This window comes from Loxodonta africana, chromosome 16 (genome assembly GCF_030014295.1).
Source record: "Loxodonta africana isolate mLoxAfr1 chromosome 16, mLoxAfr1.hap2, whole genome shotgun sequence".
Lineage (NCBI taxonomy): Eukaryota > Metazoa > Chordata > Mammalia > Proboscidea > Elephantidae > Loxodonta > Loxodonta africana.
In genome coordinates, this window is record NC_087357.1 from 56,366,642 (window position 1) to 56,384,542 (window position 17,901).

At 40.3% G+C, this 17,901-nt stretch overlaps 1 protein-coding gene across 3 annotated transcripts in view; it reads left to right on the forward strand.

Annotated features, from left to right (window-relative positions):
- Nucleotides 1-17,901, forward strand: part of BICC1 (BicC family RNA binding protein 1) — a 348,944-nt gene that overhangs the window by 320,117 nt on the left and 10,926 nt on the right. For all 3 annotated transcript variants that reach the window (XM_064269616.1, XM_064269617.1, XM_064269615.1), the window contains exons 16-19: nt 2,543-2,582; nt 2,964-3,118; nt 7,301-7,457; nt 9,087-9,247. In XM_064269616.1, the coding sequence (XP_064125686.1) occupies nt 2,543-2,582; nt 2,964-3,118; nt 7,301-7,457; nt 9,087-9,247 (513 nt within the window). The remainder of the gene's footprint in view (nt 1-2,542; nt 2,583-2,963; nt 3,119-7,300; nt 7,458-9,086; nt 9,248-17,901) is intronic.

Below are 17,901 nucleotides of genomic sequence, written 5' to 3' on the forward strand. Positions count from 1 at the left end.
TCATGTGTCTTTATTTTAGGTGAATGAGAATGTTTTGATAGTACAGTTTCAACTTAAATGGAAATATTTTATGCCATTAGTGAATAGCTGACTCTTTTTTATCATCATAAAGAAACCAATGGTAATAGTCACTAAGCATTGACAGGTGACAGGGAGGAAGACAGAAGCAGGGCTTTGAACCAGTTTGTTCTGGTTCAAACCCCTGCTGAGAATTTGTATTTCTAACAAGTTCCCAGGAAGCTGTACAGAAGAATCACCTGGGGAATCTTGTTTAAAATGTAGATTCTGATTCAGTATATCTGGGGGTGGAAATGCAAATCCTCACCAGGGAACTCGTTAGAAATGCAAATTCTCAGCAGGGGTTCCAACTAAAAGAAACGGTTAGAAACCCTGGATAGAAGGCTTCCCTGACTGCCTCCGTGGAAAATGATCTCTGTGTCCATGCTGCTCTAGGAGTGCTGTATCTCCAGCTCTCTTTTCACACTTATCTCACTTCCTCCTGATTTATTTTATAGTTATTTCTCTTACCCAGCCCTTCTAGGACTGTAAGTGCTTTGAGGCTATAAATTATTTTTGATTCATTGTTGTATTTCTTCCACAAAGTTCAGCACAATCTCTTTCACCAGTAGGCACTCAAAATTTATTGAACAAATGACTTCAGGTTCATCCTACATCTCAGCCATAGACATTATTAATTAAAAGTTGATTTTAAACTCCAAATGCCATTTAGACCTAGGAGTTCAAAAACATCATCAAGCTTCATCATTTAAAAACTTGCCTTTCCTGGTTGTGGAGAGATTGGAACACTTATGCAGTCCTGTTTGGAATGTAAAATGGTACAAACACCTTGGAAAATGATTGGGGCTTCCTTGAAAAGCTAGAAATAGAAATAACCTACGATCCAGCAATCCCACTCCTAGGAATATATCCTAGAGAAATAAGAGCCGTCACACAAATAGACATTTGCACACCCATGTTCATTGTAACATTGTTCACAGTAGCAAAAAGATGGAAACAACCTAGGTTCTCATCAACAGATGAATGGATAAACAAATTACGGTACATATATACAATGGAATACTGTGCAGTGATAAAGAACAATGATGAATCTTTTAAACATCTCACAACATGGATGAATCTGGAGGGCATTATATTGAGTGAAATTAGTCACAAAAGAACAAATTATGAGACTGCTATTATAAGAACTCAAGAAAAGGTTTAAGGACAGAAGAAAGCATTCTTTGATGATGATGAGGGTGGGGAGGGAGGGAGGGAGGGAGGGAGAGGGGAATTCACTAACTAGACAACACACAATACAGGGGAAGTCAGCACGACTGGACCAAAGCAAAATCTAAGAAGTTTCCCAAACACATCCAAAACACTCTGAAGGACAGAGTAGCTGGGGCTGTGGCCTGTGGCCTGTGGACCATAGAATTAAAAAAAAAAAAAAACCCAAAGAAAGAAAAATCTGCCTTCTCTGGTTTACTGCCATATTCTTAGGGTTATCGTACTTCCTGGTTTGTCTGGGATAGCCCCTGATTATTTTTATTATTATTTATGGTAGAATAATATATTGTATTATATTATAATAATATCATAATTATTATTCACAGCACATTTTATTCTCAAAACTGTTCTGTTTCAGACCCTAAATTATATGGATACCCTACACATGGTGGAATAGTCCTCCTGGGAGAAGGGTCAAAGGGCCCTTTCCAGTTGGTTTTTAATCCTTCAGGTCAGGCCTTTGGGATACCCTTAAATCAAGCCTTATCTAGTCCCTAAATTGAAAAGTTGATAACAGTGGATTAACATTTGATATGTAGTTACATTTGGGCTACTTTCTTTAAAAATACCAATCTGTGTCCCTCCATAGACCTGGCTGCATCATAGTCATTTAGTCAAGGTTAATGGACTAAATGAATGGTGCTGTTCAAATCCCATGCAATAAAAGTTGGCTTTGTTTAATTTTATCATGTTACTTAATGTCATTATAGATTAAAGCAATACGTTTGCTGTTTATCTCAATTCCAGTGCAAAGACTGCCAATTAGGCTAAATAGTGTCTTAAGTTGTCTTGACATCATGCCACTTGTGGTCATGCTTATCTAAATGAAGAGGGGATTTGGAGAAAGAAATGGGGCCAGTAGATTCCTGAAAGCATTATGATAATGCTTTGAAACTCACCATGACTACTTGTAGGTTATTCACTATATTTTAGCTTATATGGGTCATGATGTACTAAAAATTTATAGTAAATAAGATTTTTTTTTTCTTTTTGAAGGAAAAATTCTCATCTTAAAGTCTAATGACTTAAAGTCAGAAGTAGCCATTTATCATTACTAATTAATTAGTTTTGAAAACATATTTACACATATCGGACTGGCATTGAATGACTGTCACGTTATTATGCAAAGCTTTCCTGTTGTTCCAGGAAGAAGCATAGGCCGTAGTCAAAACCTTAGTTCTCTAATCACAGAGTTATTGTCATGACAATTGGATAGATGAGCAATAAAGATATTTTCTCTCTGTTTCATTTTCAGGCATTTGACTATGAACAAAAGAAGCTATTAGCAACCAAAGGTATGTGCTGCATTAATGATCTATACTTTGATTCTCACTCTCAGTAGACCTATAAAAGATTTTCCATTGTTCATGGTGAATTGAGAAATTGGACCTGCACTCATAAAAAGAAACCCCGAGTGTTTGGGTTCAGGTTTCACAAATTTTGTAGGGGCTGAATGTATTTTGTTGAATAGACTAACATTAGATGAATTAAGAAATCAATCTGCATTTTTTAATTTACCATTACTTTGGGTAAAATGTTTTATCAAGATATTTTTAGGCATTTTGTATTAAGAAATAACATTCAGGGATAATTCATATTTCATATGCATCAAAGAAGCAATATTCATATTTTAAGATATACATTAACCATGTTGTCTTATATTTTATTTTCCAAAGCTATGTTGAAGAAGCCAGTGGTGACTGAGGTCAGAACGCCCACAAATACCTGGAGTGGCTTGGGATTTTCTAAATCCATGCCAGCTGAAACTATCAAGGAGCTGAGAAGGGCCAATCACGTGTCCTATAAACCCACAATGACAACCACTTACGAGGTTTGTAGAATCATGCTGCACCCATTTTTCCTGTCTCTTCTCTCCCTAAAAGAGGGCAACCATTTTTTCCCCCATTCTTTATGTACATAAGGAAAAATAATTAGTGGTAACTTGTTTTTATTTCTGTTTCTGTAACCGTATTTTACAAAATCGATGCAATTTTGTATATTACGGTCTTCTATCTATCCCCTCTCGGAGTGGTTGATCAGCTGTTAAGGAGATGTAAATTTGAGTAACTATGTTTTTGTTGGAGGATGTCATAATTGATAAAGTTGGACTGAGACTAAGCAAAGGCCAGATGTGATATTCCATAAACATTTATAAAAAGCCCCTTTGTCCAGAAGTATCACAAGCAGGGCCCCTGTAGGGGGAAAAGGCAGATATTCAACAAAAACAGGTTTTCAGATATGAGTTAAAAATTCAGTGTGTTCAGATGTGCCAGGAACACAGCAGGAAGTATCTCAAACAAGAGCTCCAAAACTTTATGTTTCCCAGATGTTGGCTGCACTGCTCAGGGTGAGACTGAGAACTGGCATCCTCACCGCGTGCAGGAGGGATCCAGGGTTCCTTCCTCAGCCAGGCTACACGTGACTCCCGAAGCTGGGCCTTTGCAGTTGGGGAGTATCCGATTTTGGCTATAAGCCTTTTGAGGTGGGGGTTAGAGAGAGCACATGGACACGTAAACGACACTGGGAGACTGTACCAACCCAAACTTGGATGAAAAGGCTGAGTCCAAGAATCACAATGTTCAACCAGATCGCCGTAGGCTGAAAAACAAATACTGATTAAGGGTTTCATAATTGTTAGTCTAATAACTAGCATTTGCAGATTGACCTTCTGTTCTCCACCCATTTTCTTTGTAAGAACTCACACTGTTGATGAAAGGCAAAAAGCAAACATGCTGTTTTTTTCCTTTGCCTCTCTGAATTAAGTGAAAAAGAAAGTCCTGTGGACATACTAAAAGGAATGCTCTCCTCTGAATTTCATTGTCAGAGTTACAGTAGCAGCCTGATAGGCTCTGTTTAAGATTGAGGTTAGTTACCTCCTAAAGCTAGAACGTAGGGACCACTTTGAGGTTGTAGGAGCTGCGCTCCACCTTCTGCCATTATAGCTTTGAGAGAAAATAAGTATCTTTTGTTAGCAGAGACTTTAAAATTGCTGTGCTGATACTTAGACTTTCCAGCTGATACACCCTATGGCCATCCATTTCGCCCAACCTTGCTTTTGACAGAGAGGAGTATTAAATTGTTGACTGTGTTTTTGTGCTTCTGTGGTTTCAAAAATGAGATGTTTAGCTTTAGAAATGCTAATTTAGATCTGCTCTCTAAAACCAATGGTATTACAGGTGTTTGAAGATGATGGACATTTCAGTAATGTAGGGTCAAGTGTACAGACTGTGGGGTCTGACAGCTACCACTGGCCAGAGGTACAGCTTTGGGGAACTGACTTCACTGCTCAGAGCCAGTTTCCTCATTTGGGTAGTTGTGAGAGTTATATGGGAGAAGGTAGCAAGTGCTTAACATGCAAGTTCACAGTAACATTTAGCAGCTATTATTATTTCCACACTCGGGGTAGTGCAAAAGGTTAATGGGTTCAGCTGCTGACTGAAAGGTTGGAGGTTCAAGTCTACCCAGAGATGCTTCAGAAGAAGGGCCTGGTGATCCACTTCTGAAAAATCAGCCATTTAAACCTTAGAGAGCACAGTTGTGTTCTGACACACATGAGGTCTCCACAGGTCAGAGCTGACTCAATCCCACCTGGTTTACTGGTTTAGTATTTTCATTGGAGAACTTTACCTTGAAGCTTGCAGAAAGATGAGGTGGTGTATAAAGACCTCGTTGGTGGAAGTGTTTCTGCACATCCAAGCTAGATATACTTTTTATATTTAAAGGAATATCTCAGAATATTATGATGAACTCATAATATATTAGTAATATCACATACAATATTTATGGGTTAAAAGGTACATTTTCATCTACAAGTTCATTCAGTCCTCACACACTCCCAGTGAAGAAAGAGGAGCCCAGAATGGTTAAGTGACTTACTTAAGGCTATGACCAGTAAGTATCAAAGGAAGGACTTGAATTCATTGTGCAGAGTTTCCTTACACTGTTCTTCCTAATGGTTTAGCCAAGAGGGGCCATAGCAAAAGATGACGTATAAAGGATCTAGGGCCTTGTTGTGAATGATAGAATCACTTAATGAGATTCAAGAATTCTGGGAGAGGAGTAGGTTTGGGGGTAGTTGATGTGGACAGGTAATCAATTCAGTTTCAGACTTGCTAAATTAAAAAAAAAACAAAACCCACCACGCATCTGTCAGTTTGTTGTACTGTTGTGGCTTGCATGTGGCTGTAATACTGGAATCTTTGCCACCAGTATTTCAAATACCAACAGGGTCAGCCGTGGTAGACAGGTTTCAACAGAGCTTCCAGACTAAGACAGACTAGGAAGAAGGACCTGGCAGATTACTTCTGAAAAAATGGGCCAGTGAAAACCATATGAATAGCAATGAAACATTGTCTGGTATAGTGCCAGAAGATGAGCTCCTCAGGTTGGAAGGCACTCAGAATATCCGGAGGGACCAGTCCCTGAAAGGACATCATGCTTGCTAAAGTAGAGAGTCATCAAAAAAGAGGGGGAACCTGGATGAGTTGGATTGACACGGTGGCCGCAAAAATGGGCTCAAACATAGCAACCATGGTGAGGATGGCACAGGACCAGGCAGTGTTTTGTTCTGTTGTACGTAGGGTCACTATGAGTCAGAACCAACTTGACGGCACCTAAGAACAAGTTTGAAATGCCTATTAGATAGTAAAATGGAAGGGTCAGAATGGCAGCACTATGAATGTCAATTTTAGCAGAGAAGTCAAATCTGGAGGTAGAAATTTGGGAGTTACTGGCCACCATTACACTTTGAAAGAGGTTGATATTACTTAGTGAGAATGTGTAGAGAGAAGAGGAGGAGCCCCAGGACCAAACCCTGGGGTAATCTGATATTTAGGGTGGCAAAGAGGAGAAAGAGCTTACTAAGGATACAGCAAGGTAAACAGCACACCTGGGGAGCATGCTGTCATGATGCTGGAGAGGGGAAGTGTTTAAAGCAGGGCAGAGTCACTTGTGGTGATGCTGCTAAGAGATTGTGGATCCCAGTAGTTCCATCCACAGGGGTTGTAGGGATGGTGCAGGAACAGGCACTGTTTTGTTCTGTTGTGCATGGGGTTTCCATGAGTTGGGGGGCCAACTCAACGGCAGCTAACAACAACAATGAATAGTAAAAAATTTTCTTGGAATTATCCAATGAACATAAAATTTTGGACATTATAGAATCTTTAGTACTCTACCTAATACAAAGTAGGGTAAATGTAAAATAAAAACCAAACCAGACCCATTGCTGTCGAGTTGATTCTGACTCATAGCAACCCTACAGGACAGAGTAGAACTGCCCCATAGGGTTTCCAAGGACCGCCTGGTGGATTTGAACTGCCTACCTTTTGATTAGCAGCCGTGCTTTTAACCTTTACGCCACCAGGGATCCCAAATGTAAAATAGTAGTTAAATAATGAAGTAAATAAAAGAGTTAAAAACATATTCAGTACAAACTTGGAGCTGTTTTATGTTATTTTGATTTTGATTTGGGGAAATTTTTAAAAGTAAATTTGTAATTTGTGTTTTTATTTTGCAATTCGTACAAAATTTAATTTAGTTATATGAGTGCTTGCGCTTCTCTTAGCCTGGGAGCTCAGTTCCGAGCATTTGGTCTAGCTCACCTGCTCCCCAGTCCTCCTCCATGATGCAAGCCAGAGAATCGCTGCTATACCAGATGGAAGATTTACTTTGTGTTGACCAAAAGTGGGAAGGAATCTCAGCATCCACTCTTCCCGATTTTATAGGGGGGATTCTTTATGCTAGGGGCTGTCAGAATGCTGCTGGGTACCCTCGTAATCAGCTCCTTATAATGAAGGAAAAAGACTTCTCAGTGTATACAATCAAGTGGCCTTGGCACTGGAGGACAAAGGCTATAGGCAGGTACCTCATATCTGTTCCTGAGACTCAGCATTTGTGGGTAAGTGTAGTCGTTAGCAACATAAGTGAATGGCAGAGCTCTAATGTGGATTCTTTTCTCCTCCCACCCCAGCAAACCAGCCTTATTAAACATCTCCTTTTCTGGCTTTGCCTACAGGGCTCATCAATGTCTCTTTCCCGGTCCAACAGTCGTGAGCACTTGGGAAGTGGAAGCGAATGTGATAATTGGAGAGACCGAAATGGAATAGGACCTGCAAGTCATAGTGAATTTACAGCTTCTATTGGCAGCCCCAAGCGTAAACAAAACAAATCAAGTGAGCTTTGACTTTTAGTCATACTTTTAAGTATAATCAGCCTAGAATTTGTTTATTTGGTTTGTGGTGTTATAGAAGTATAACTCTGCAATTCCCACATGGACAAGAGCCAGTTGCTGATTGGGGAGGTAGGAATGGCTGCACAGTTCTACTAGAACCTCCATGGGAACTCTCTGTTTTTTCATTTTAATTTTGGTGAAAGTATACATCAGAACATACACCCATTCATCAATTTCTACATGTATATCTCAATACGTTGGTTACATTCTTCACGTTGTGTCACCGTTCTCACTCTCTCTACTCACCTTGTTTCACAACCATGGACTTAGAGTCACTACTTCCTAAACTTCTATGCTTTAGAGTTACCTTTGACAGTTTGATCTCATATAGATAATTCTTTAAAATACCACAGTGCTCATGGTGAACATTCTTTACTAATTTAGATAAATAGCTGTTTCATTTAAAGATGACTTCAGGGGATAATTTCGGTTCATGGTTTGAAGATTTTCTTAAAGCAATAGATTTGGAGGTTCCCTCAGTCTCAATAGGTTCCAGTAAGCCTGGATTCTATAAAAACTTTAAATTCTGCTCTACATATTTCCCCTTTTGACCAGGATTCATCTGTTGCTTCCTTGATCAAATCATTCTGTAACCGTAGCTGGTTCCCGTCTAGTTCTTCTGGTTTCATGGGTAAGGAGGGAGTAGTTCATGGATGGAGCCAGTTAGACCTGCAGACCAGTTCCTTCTCCAATGCCTGGGTCACCTTCCACTGCTGCTTCAAGCAAATAGAGACCAATTGTTGTATCTTGGATGGCCACTCGCTCCATAGCCTCTCTTGAAGTACATTTGAATATTTGGTCAAGTACACAGCATGGTTCACTAGTCCACCCAACTTTCTGTGTCATTGGGTCTGAAAACCACTGGCACCGTGGAGAAACCCCTGCCCAACAAATCAGTTGCAGAATCAACCAGAGTTTCACATTCCTGTCTTAGAATTCTTCCCAAGGAACAGATTAGTTTCTGCTATAAATTAAATGCAGGAACTCCCACATCAATCTTATCACACCATATATTGCTCTTAATTTTGGAATTGCTCTATTTTGTGAACTCCCTGCCCGATTGTATTGTTATAGGAAATGAGATTTATGTGTTGCAATACCATAGAATTCCATTGACTGCAGGAAAGCACAAGTGTGGTTACAGAGAGCCATTCTGCCATCCAGAAGGAACTTGGGCTTTACAATAACTTTCCACAGCTTTATTGTATCTCAGGGATCCTCCTTCTAATTCTTCATTTAATTCCCATCAAATCAATTATAAAGAGAGTGAATGTTTCTGAATGCTCAGGGAGAATATGATTAATGATTATTAACTACAGAGGCCCTGTTGCTGAATTGCTGCCTCCCAAGTGTAACCTTTTAAATGACAAGCGCCTCCCTGAAAGCTATAACCAGCATTTCCTTAATGAAAAGCCAGTGTTTCAGTAAAGGGTTGCTGTATTTCTGCAGCTACTGCTCTGTTCAGCTGAACAATGAAATCTGAACTATTTAGGTGATTAAAACTTTTAATTAAACTGTATTCTCTGTGGACATTTACACTTCAAGCCTGTCTCTCTCTTTTGCCTTTCAGCGGAACACTATCTCAGCAGTAGCAATTACATGGACTGCATTTCCTCACTGACAGGGAGCAATGGGTGTAACCTCAACAGCTCTTTCAAAGGCTCTGACCTCCCTGAGCTCTTCAGCAAACTGGGCCTGGGCAAATACACAGACGTCTTCCAGCAACAAGAGGTCAGCCGCTATATATCTATTTTCCTGGATCTCTTTGTTTTACTTGTATCTGTGATGACTTCTAGAATGAGATCACTCATTGACCTATGGCTGTGCTGTCACTGAGCATTTATTCAAGTCCCATGGCTTGTTTTTGCTGCTGATAAAAATGTCAGCTCATTCCTTACTTATTGAGTGCACCTAGTAAACACAAGATAGTGGAAATATAGAAAATTGGGTTTGCAAAAATGCACCATAGCAGTTCTTCATCAGTGTGATGGTTAAGTGTCAACTTGGCTAGGCCGTGATTCTCAGTGGTTAGGCAGATATTATATAATCATTCTCCATTTTGTGATCTGATGAGAGCAGCCAATCAGTTGAAAGGGGTGTGGCCTGCATCCAGTATATATGGATGTTCTGGCAAAGCTGGCCCTCTGTCAGTCTTGCATCTGACTCGTCATCCTCTGATTCCCTGTTCTTGGGAAGTGAGCCAGCAGCCTGCTGTCTGACCTGCTGATTTTGGGTTCCTCAGCCCCTGCAACCACATGAGCCTGATGCTTGACACCTGACCCACAGATTTGGAACTGGCTAATCTAAAAAAAAATTTTTTTTTTTAATCTCCATAATTGCATGAACCATTTTCTTGAAATAAATCTTTTCTCTTTCTATATATAGAGAGAGAGACTTCACTAGTTTTGCTCCTCTAGAGAACCCAGCCTGAGACATCTGGTACCAAGAGTGGTAGTAGAGGAATAAAATTGTAAGGATGAGTTTTCTGAATTGGTTCTCAAGTCTGGCTAGTTTTAAAGGCACTGATGACTCTGCCTCCAGTAGTAAAGAGGGCATTGCTAATCCATGGCATGAGGTGGAAATAGAAATATGCAAAACATCACCACTACTGGATCAAATATTTGTGAGAGACAAGGCGCTGATTACATATTTGGTACTTTTCTACAATCTTGTCAAAATTAGAAGCATGAGGAAGCTGGGTGGTTGGTCCTACTTTTACTAGAAAACGTGGTGAAAGAAAAGGATGAGCTGAAAGGTTCAGAGTCACAGCTCAAGTGCCACATACAAGAACTGAAAGTTGACACTTGCACCCTGAAAGAAAGCCTTGTTTCTTGTAGTAAACAGAGCTGATTTTGCCATAGAACCCAACCCGGAGTCTTTCTGTGGCTGAATTAAAATGCTGGTTGAATTCCCAACCTCAAATGGTGTCTAAAATTAAAGTGAGGACATTGAATGGGAAGAAATGGGATCCTGAAACATGGGTTGGGGACATAGGGGCAGATAATGAGGACGTTGGGGACACTGAGCCCCCCTAAATATTACGTTGGATCACTCCTGCCAACAGAACCAGCCCTCTTACTCTCATCTGAAGAGATTACTCCATCTTTGTCTGCTAAGGGACATCCCCCCTCCCCCGGTAAAACTATTATCCCTTCTGCCTCCATCTGATGAGATTAACCGAGCTGTTCCTGAAGAGCCTTTGTCTAAAGTATCACTTGGGGCAGCACCTGGGGTGTTTCTTGGGGGCATTGTCTGAGGCAGATGCCTTACAAGACATTGCTGAATATCCTCAGGACCCACCCTACCACCCATTTTTGCCTCTAGACCAATAACTAGACTTAAGTCCCAATGAGCCCCAAGAGGTAAAGTACAAAATGTGACCCAGGAGGAGGCATGCTATACTCCAAAAGAACAGCTTAACTGTTCTAATATGTACAAACAGAAACCTGGGGAATATGTGTGGGAATGGCTATTAAGGGTGTGGGATAATGGTGCAAGAAACATGATGTTAGATGAGTCTGAGTTTATTGATATGGGCCCATTAAGCACAGATTCCTCATTCAAGGTTTCAGCTTGAGAGGTTAGAAAAGGATCTAATAGTTTATTTGATTGCTTTACTGAAGCGTGGATTAAGTGGTGGCCTACACTAAATCAAGTTGAAATGCCAGGCCTGCCCTGGTATACTGTAGAAGAAGATATTCAAAGGCTTAGGGAGATTGGCATGTTAGGATGAAATTATCAGGTTGGAACCACAGATTCAGCCATGGAGTGCCCAGAGGACACACCTTTTGCCACAATGGTGAGGAAAACAATTGTGAAGGGAGCCCCAGCATCCCTGAAGACTGCTGTGATTTCTATTTTATGTAAGTCAGATTTGACAGTGGAAACTACCCTAACTGAATTAAGACACCTGACTACAATTTAAATAAAATTTCTTTTTTTTTTTAAATACAATAGTGGAAACCCTGGTGGCATAGTGGTTAAGAGCTATAGCTGCTAACCAAAAGGTCAGCAGTTCGAATCCACCAGGCACTCCTGGGAAACTCTATGGGGCAGTTCTCTGTCATGTAGGGTCACTATGAGTTGGAATCGACTCAACAGCAGTGGGTTTTAACTACAATGGGGCTGATTGGACCCCCTTAATCAACAAAGACAAGGCGGATGTGGTTACAGTAATGGAGAGTGTAGTCAAAGCAGTAATCAGAATAATCTGACTCCTATGGATTTATGGCATTGGCTACTTAGTCTTGGTGTCCCTAGGGGTGAAAATAGATGGGAAATCTGCTAAATATTATTTACTTAATGTGGACAAGTGGAAGAATTTTAGGTCAAGTGAATGGCAGTCTAACTTGAATTGCCAGAATAGAGAGTCGGGGCCCCTCAATTTATTCCCAGACTTGAGTCAGTTTATAGACCCACAACTCCTGAATGAAGGACAGGTCAAGACCCCTTAAGGAAGAATCTCACTATACTACCAAACATTTATACTGTTAACCCGTCTTCTAGCCTTCGCCAAAGGGATCTGTGGCCTTTTATGAGAGTGACTGTTCACTGGGGAAAAGGAAATAATCAGACTTTTCAGGGATTATTAGACACTAGCTCTGAACTGACACTAATTCCAGGAGACCCAAAACATCACTGTAGCCCACCAGTCAGAGTAGGGGCATATGGAGGTCGGGTTATTAATGGAGTCTTAGCTCACTACCATCTCACAATGGGGCCAGTGTGTTCCAGGGCCCATCCTGTAGTGATTTCCTCAGTTCCAGAATGCATAATCGGAGTAGATATACCCAGCAACTTGCAGAACCTCCACCTTGGATTCCTGACATGTGAAGTAAGGGCTACTATGGTAGGAAAAGTCAATTGGAAGCCATTAGAACTGCCTCTACCTAGGAAAATAGCAAACCAAAAGCAACATCACATTCCTGGAGGGATTGGAAAGATGACTGCCACCATCAAGGACTTGAAGGTGCAAGAGTGGTGATTCCCACCACATTGCTATACAACTCACCTGTTTGGCCTGTGCAAAAAACAGATGGATCTTGGTGAATGACAGTGGATTGTCATAAACTTAACCAGGTGATGATTCTAATTACAGCTGCTATTGCAGATGTGGGTTCATTGCTTGAGCAAATTAATACATCTCCTGGTACCTGGTATGCAGCTATTGATCTGACTAATGCCTTTTTCTCCATCCCTGTTTTGAAGGACCACCAGAAGTAGTTTGCCTTCAGCTGGCAAGGCCATAAATACACCTTCACTGTCTTACCTCAGAGGTGTATCAACTCTCCAACTCTATGTCATAATTTAGTCTGCAGGTACCTTGATCACTTTTCCCTTCTACAAGATGTCACATTGGTCCTTTACATTGTTGACATGTTAATTGGATCTAGTAAGGAAGAAGTATCAATGACTCTAGACTTAATTGGTAAAATAATTTGTGAGTTGAAAGATGGAAATCAACCTGACAAAATTCAGGTGCCTTCCACCTCAGTGAAATTTGTAGTGGACCAGTGGTGTGGGGCACATTGTGATATTCCTTCTAAAGTGAAGGATAAGCTATTGCATTTGGCCCCTCATACAATTAAAAAGAAGACACATGGCCTGGTAAGCCTCTTTGGATTTTGGAGGCAACATATCCCTCGTCTGAGTGTGCTACTCTGACCTATTTATTAAGTGACTTGAAAAGTTGCTAGATTTCAGTGGGGCTCAGAACAAGAGAAGGCTCTGCAACAGGTTCAGGCTGCCGTGCAAGCTGCTGTGCCTCTTGGCTCACATGATCCAGCTGATCCAATGGTGCTTCAAGTGTCAGTGGCAGATAAAGATGCTATTTGGAGTCTTTGGTAGGCCCCTATTGGTGAATCACAGCACAGACGCTGTGGATGTTCTGATAAAGTTCACCCTCTCTCCATCCTGCATCTGACTCATCATCATCTCACTTCCGGTTTTTGGAACACGAGCCAACAGCCTGCTGCCTGACCTGCAGGTTTTAGGTTTGTGACCTCCTGCAATCACATGGATCAGAAGCCTCCAGCCTGATGCTGGGCCCACAGATATGGGCCTCCACAGCTGTGAGAGCCATTTCCTTGAAATTTCTCTCTTTATATACACACACACGTGTGTACGTATAAACCAAAACCAAACCCATTGCCGTCGAGTCAATTCTGACTCACAGTGACCCTATAGGACAGAGTAGAACTGCCCCATAGAGTTTCCAAGGAGCAGCCTGGTGGACTCGAACTGCCGACGTTTTGGTTAACAGCCAGAGCACTTAACCACTATGCCACCAGGGTTTCCATGTATATGTATATATATGTGTGTGTGTGTATATATACATAAAAAAAAGTGTGTGAAAATATGTATATGTGTATATATATACACACACACTAAGCTGGTTTTGCTAACTCTAGAGAACCCAGCCTAAGACAATTTTGGGTAAAAGACCTTATCTGTGTATTGATTCATACAAACTTTGGATTCACAGTTCCCCCAAGGCCAGAAACAAGTCTGTATTTAGCATGATTCTTTAGTCATTTAACACTGTTTAGTCTGTGGTTATCTTTATTTGTGACACTTCAAAGCAAATAACAACATCTGAACTAAATACGCGTAGCTGTTTTCTGCCCCATCCTACTCATGTTACTCAAGGCTGGCCTAGTAGAATATAATGTGTCTCCTTGTGTGTTAATTTATTCACTCAATTACTGGTTGGATTTTGCCTGAACTGAGAGAGAACGAAGATGTCTTTTGAACTGTCCCTACTATGTATTTTGCTCAGAGTGACCAGCCATGGCCCATTATGTACTAGCAGAAAAAGAAGAGCCTCTGGGCATGATTCTTTACGATAATGCTTCATAGAATCAGGGCACGGCCAATCCAATGCAACAGAAAATTATAATGGTTCTATAAATGTGTCTCTTGTTCAAATGTAGACATGGTCCAAGTTTCGTGCTAGTTGGCTTTATTTCGTGTCAGAGAACACCTGACTAAGTCAGTAATACACAGGCATGTATCAGTCAATAAAGAATCTGTGGTTTTTATTAGGCATTTTGTATCATAAAGTCAAAGTATTGCCTGTGGTTCAATAAATTATTGCATTTAATTGCTGGACTTTATTGTTTTCTACACTGAAAAAGAGGTTGTTGTGTGTGTATTGGATTTCAGGGTATTGATTTTGTTTTCTTTTCTCTAAATCTAAATTAGTGTTCACTTAACCAAGAATTTTCTAAGTTGAATAACATTTTCATCATCAATGCATTAAAGAATTGCATCCATTTATTTAGCGTTGCTAGTTAGATGAGAGTGACTAATCGGGGAGAGGTATTTTTAACTTGTCCAGAACATAGAAAGTCTCAAAGTAAGAGATTAAAGGTTATAAAATGGTATTTGGGGTTTGTTTTTCTCTGTATTTATTTCTATTTGAAGAAGCATAGAAATAATATTTCTTATTGGTACTTCTTACCCAATTTCTTCAAGAGAAAGAAAACATGAAAATACAAAACCAGAGTAGTTTTTTGTTAACTAGAGCATAGGTCAGCCATTCACAGCAAACAGACCTGCGTGATTTTGTAAATAAAGTTTTATTGGCACGCAGCTACACTCATTGGTTTACATATTGTTTATGGCTGCTTTGGAGCTACAGTAGCAGAGCTGAGTAGTTGCAACAGAGACAGTATGGCCCACAAAGCCTTAAATTATTCACAATTTGGCCCTTTAAAGAAAGTTTATTTACCTCCTGAACTAGGGAGTCTCTGTTAAGTAGAATTTCTCAAAGCATATTTCTAGAATTGTGGAATTGTGATAAATGACCTTAAGGTTTTGCAATACCTAGATGTGCTTTCAAAATCAACACAGAAAATTTCAAATTATGTTCAATATAATTTGAATGCGATGTATGTTTTACTACTTCTGATATATTGAAGTTTAGCAATCTGCCTCCTTCATGTAAAATATTTTCCAGTATTCATATATGATGCAACAAGAATCCACCATTAATTAACCTTGTGAGATTTCATTTATTATAAACGTTTTCAGGATTTACTTAGCAACTTTCATGGATGATATATCTATATACATTATTGCTTACAGTAGTTATTATCTTTGGTTGTTTTTGTTAGCTGCCATCAACTAAAAAAAAAAGGCAAACCCGTTGCTGTCAAGTCGATTCCGACTCATAGCGACCCTATAGGACGGAGTAGAACTGCCCATTAGGGTTTTCACGGAGCACCTGGTGAATTCGAACTGCTAATCTTTTGGTTAACAGCCATAGCTCTTAACCACTACACCACCAGGGTTTAACCAGCCCCAATTCATGGCAAGCCCCTGCACAACAAAACAAAACTCCACCCAGTCCTGCACAATTCCCGTGATAGGTCACATATCGGACTGTTGTGATACACATTGGCTGATTTTCAGGAGTAGATCAATAGGCCTTTTTCCTAGTCTGTGTTAGTGTGGAAGCTCTTTGATGAGCTCATTTGTCTTAGTTATCTAGTACTGCTATGACAGAAATACCACAAGTGGATGGCTTTAACAAACAGAATTTTATTCTCTCACGGTCCAATAGGCTAGAATTCCGAAGTCAGGGTGCCAGCTCCAGGGAAGGCTTTCTGTCTCTGTCAGCTCTGGGGGAAGGTCCTTGTCATCAGTCTTCCCCTGATCTAGGAGCTTCTCAGCGCAAGAACCCCAGGTCCAAAGGATGCGCTCTTCTCTTAGCTCTTATTTTTTGGTGGTATCAGGTCATCGTATCTCTCTGATTACTTCTCTTTTATATCTCAAAAGAGATTGACTCAAGATACAGCCTAATCTTCTAGATTGAGTCCTGCTCATTAACATAACTGCCTCTAATCCTGCCTCATTAACATCATAGAGGTAGGATTTACAACACATAGGAAAATCACATCAGATGACAGAATCCTGGACAATCACACGATAGTGGGAATCATAGCCTAGCCAAGTTGACGCATATTTTTGGGGAACACAATTCAAGCCATTACACCAATTTTTCACATCTCCAGTCATATTTAATGCTCACAACATCCCTGTGAGGTATAGTATAGACAACGCTGAGTACTACATCTAGCAATAGCAGAGTCAGGACTTGAACCCAAGCTTCTCTGACTTCAGAACTCGTTGCCTTTCTTTTCCTACACACTGTCTTCAAAGTAAAGTAGGATCATTGGGCTAGTTCTCTAGTTCCCTCAATACCTGTGGCTGATGTCTGAGAGTACAGTTATACAGTTCCTGGAAATACTTTTTTTTGTGCCACTTTCAGAGGTAGTCTTCTGGGCTGGGCCTGGGTCTGATGCAGTCTAGGAATTCTTCTATCAGTCTTATGTAGAACACTATGGAAGGCGCCATTTTCATTTGTTTTCCAGGGCTACAGTAACATATTACCAAAAAATGTGCTAAAGAAACTGAAAATGTGTTGTTTCACAGTTCTGGAAGCCAGAAATCCAAATTCAGGGTGACAGGAGGATCATGCTCTTCCCAAAAGCTCTAAGGGAAGATCCTTTCTTGTCTCTCCCAGCTTCTGGTAGCCTCATGTGTTTCTTGGCTTTAGCAACATAACTCCAATCTCTGCTTCAGTCTTCACATGGCCTTCTTCTCTCTGTGCCTGTCTCTTGTGTCTCTTCTGTTTTTATAAAGTCACCAGTCATATTGGGTTAGGACTCACCCTACTTTAGTATGACCTCATGGCAACTAATTACATCTGCAAAGACCCTGTTTCCAAATACAGTCACATTCACAGGTGTCAGGGTTTAGAACTTCAACATGTCTTTTAGGGGGAAACAATCTTACCCATAACACTATCTATAGTATTATTTGGTTTCCTCTTAAAAAGACCTGCTTAACCAATTCAGAATCCAAAGTTGAGAAATATTGTTCCTTCTCATAAACATACCTGTTTTTCCTTTGATCAGCCCTTAAAAGCTGTATAATTCTTTGTTTCCCTTTCTGCTATTGCTGCCAGGATGCTCAGAGCTAAATTTTTATTTCACTTGCAGTAGCTGACTGGCTTAGATTGAGTACTCTGCTAGAATCATCACGTCCTTTTTTTTTTTTTTTTCATTTTATTACTTGGCTCCTTTAAATTTGTGTCACCATCATTCTGTTCTAGAAATAAGCAAGGCATAATTAATAAAATAGGTGTAATAATGAGTTAGGAAGGCTCTGGGTGGTACAAACGGTTAAAGCACTCAGCTGTAAACTGGAAGGTTGGGCATTTGAGTTCACTTAGAGATGCCTCAGAAGGAAGGCTGGGCTCACTGCTTCCAAAAAATCAGCTATTGAAAACCCTGTGGAGTACAATACTAATTTGATGCACATGGAGTCTCTATGAGTCGGAATCAACTCGATGGCAACTGGCTTTAATAATCAGTTGA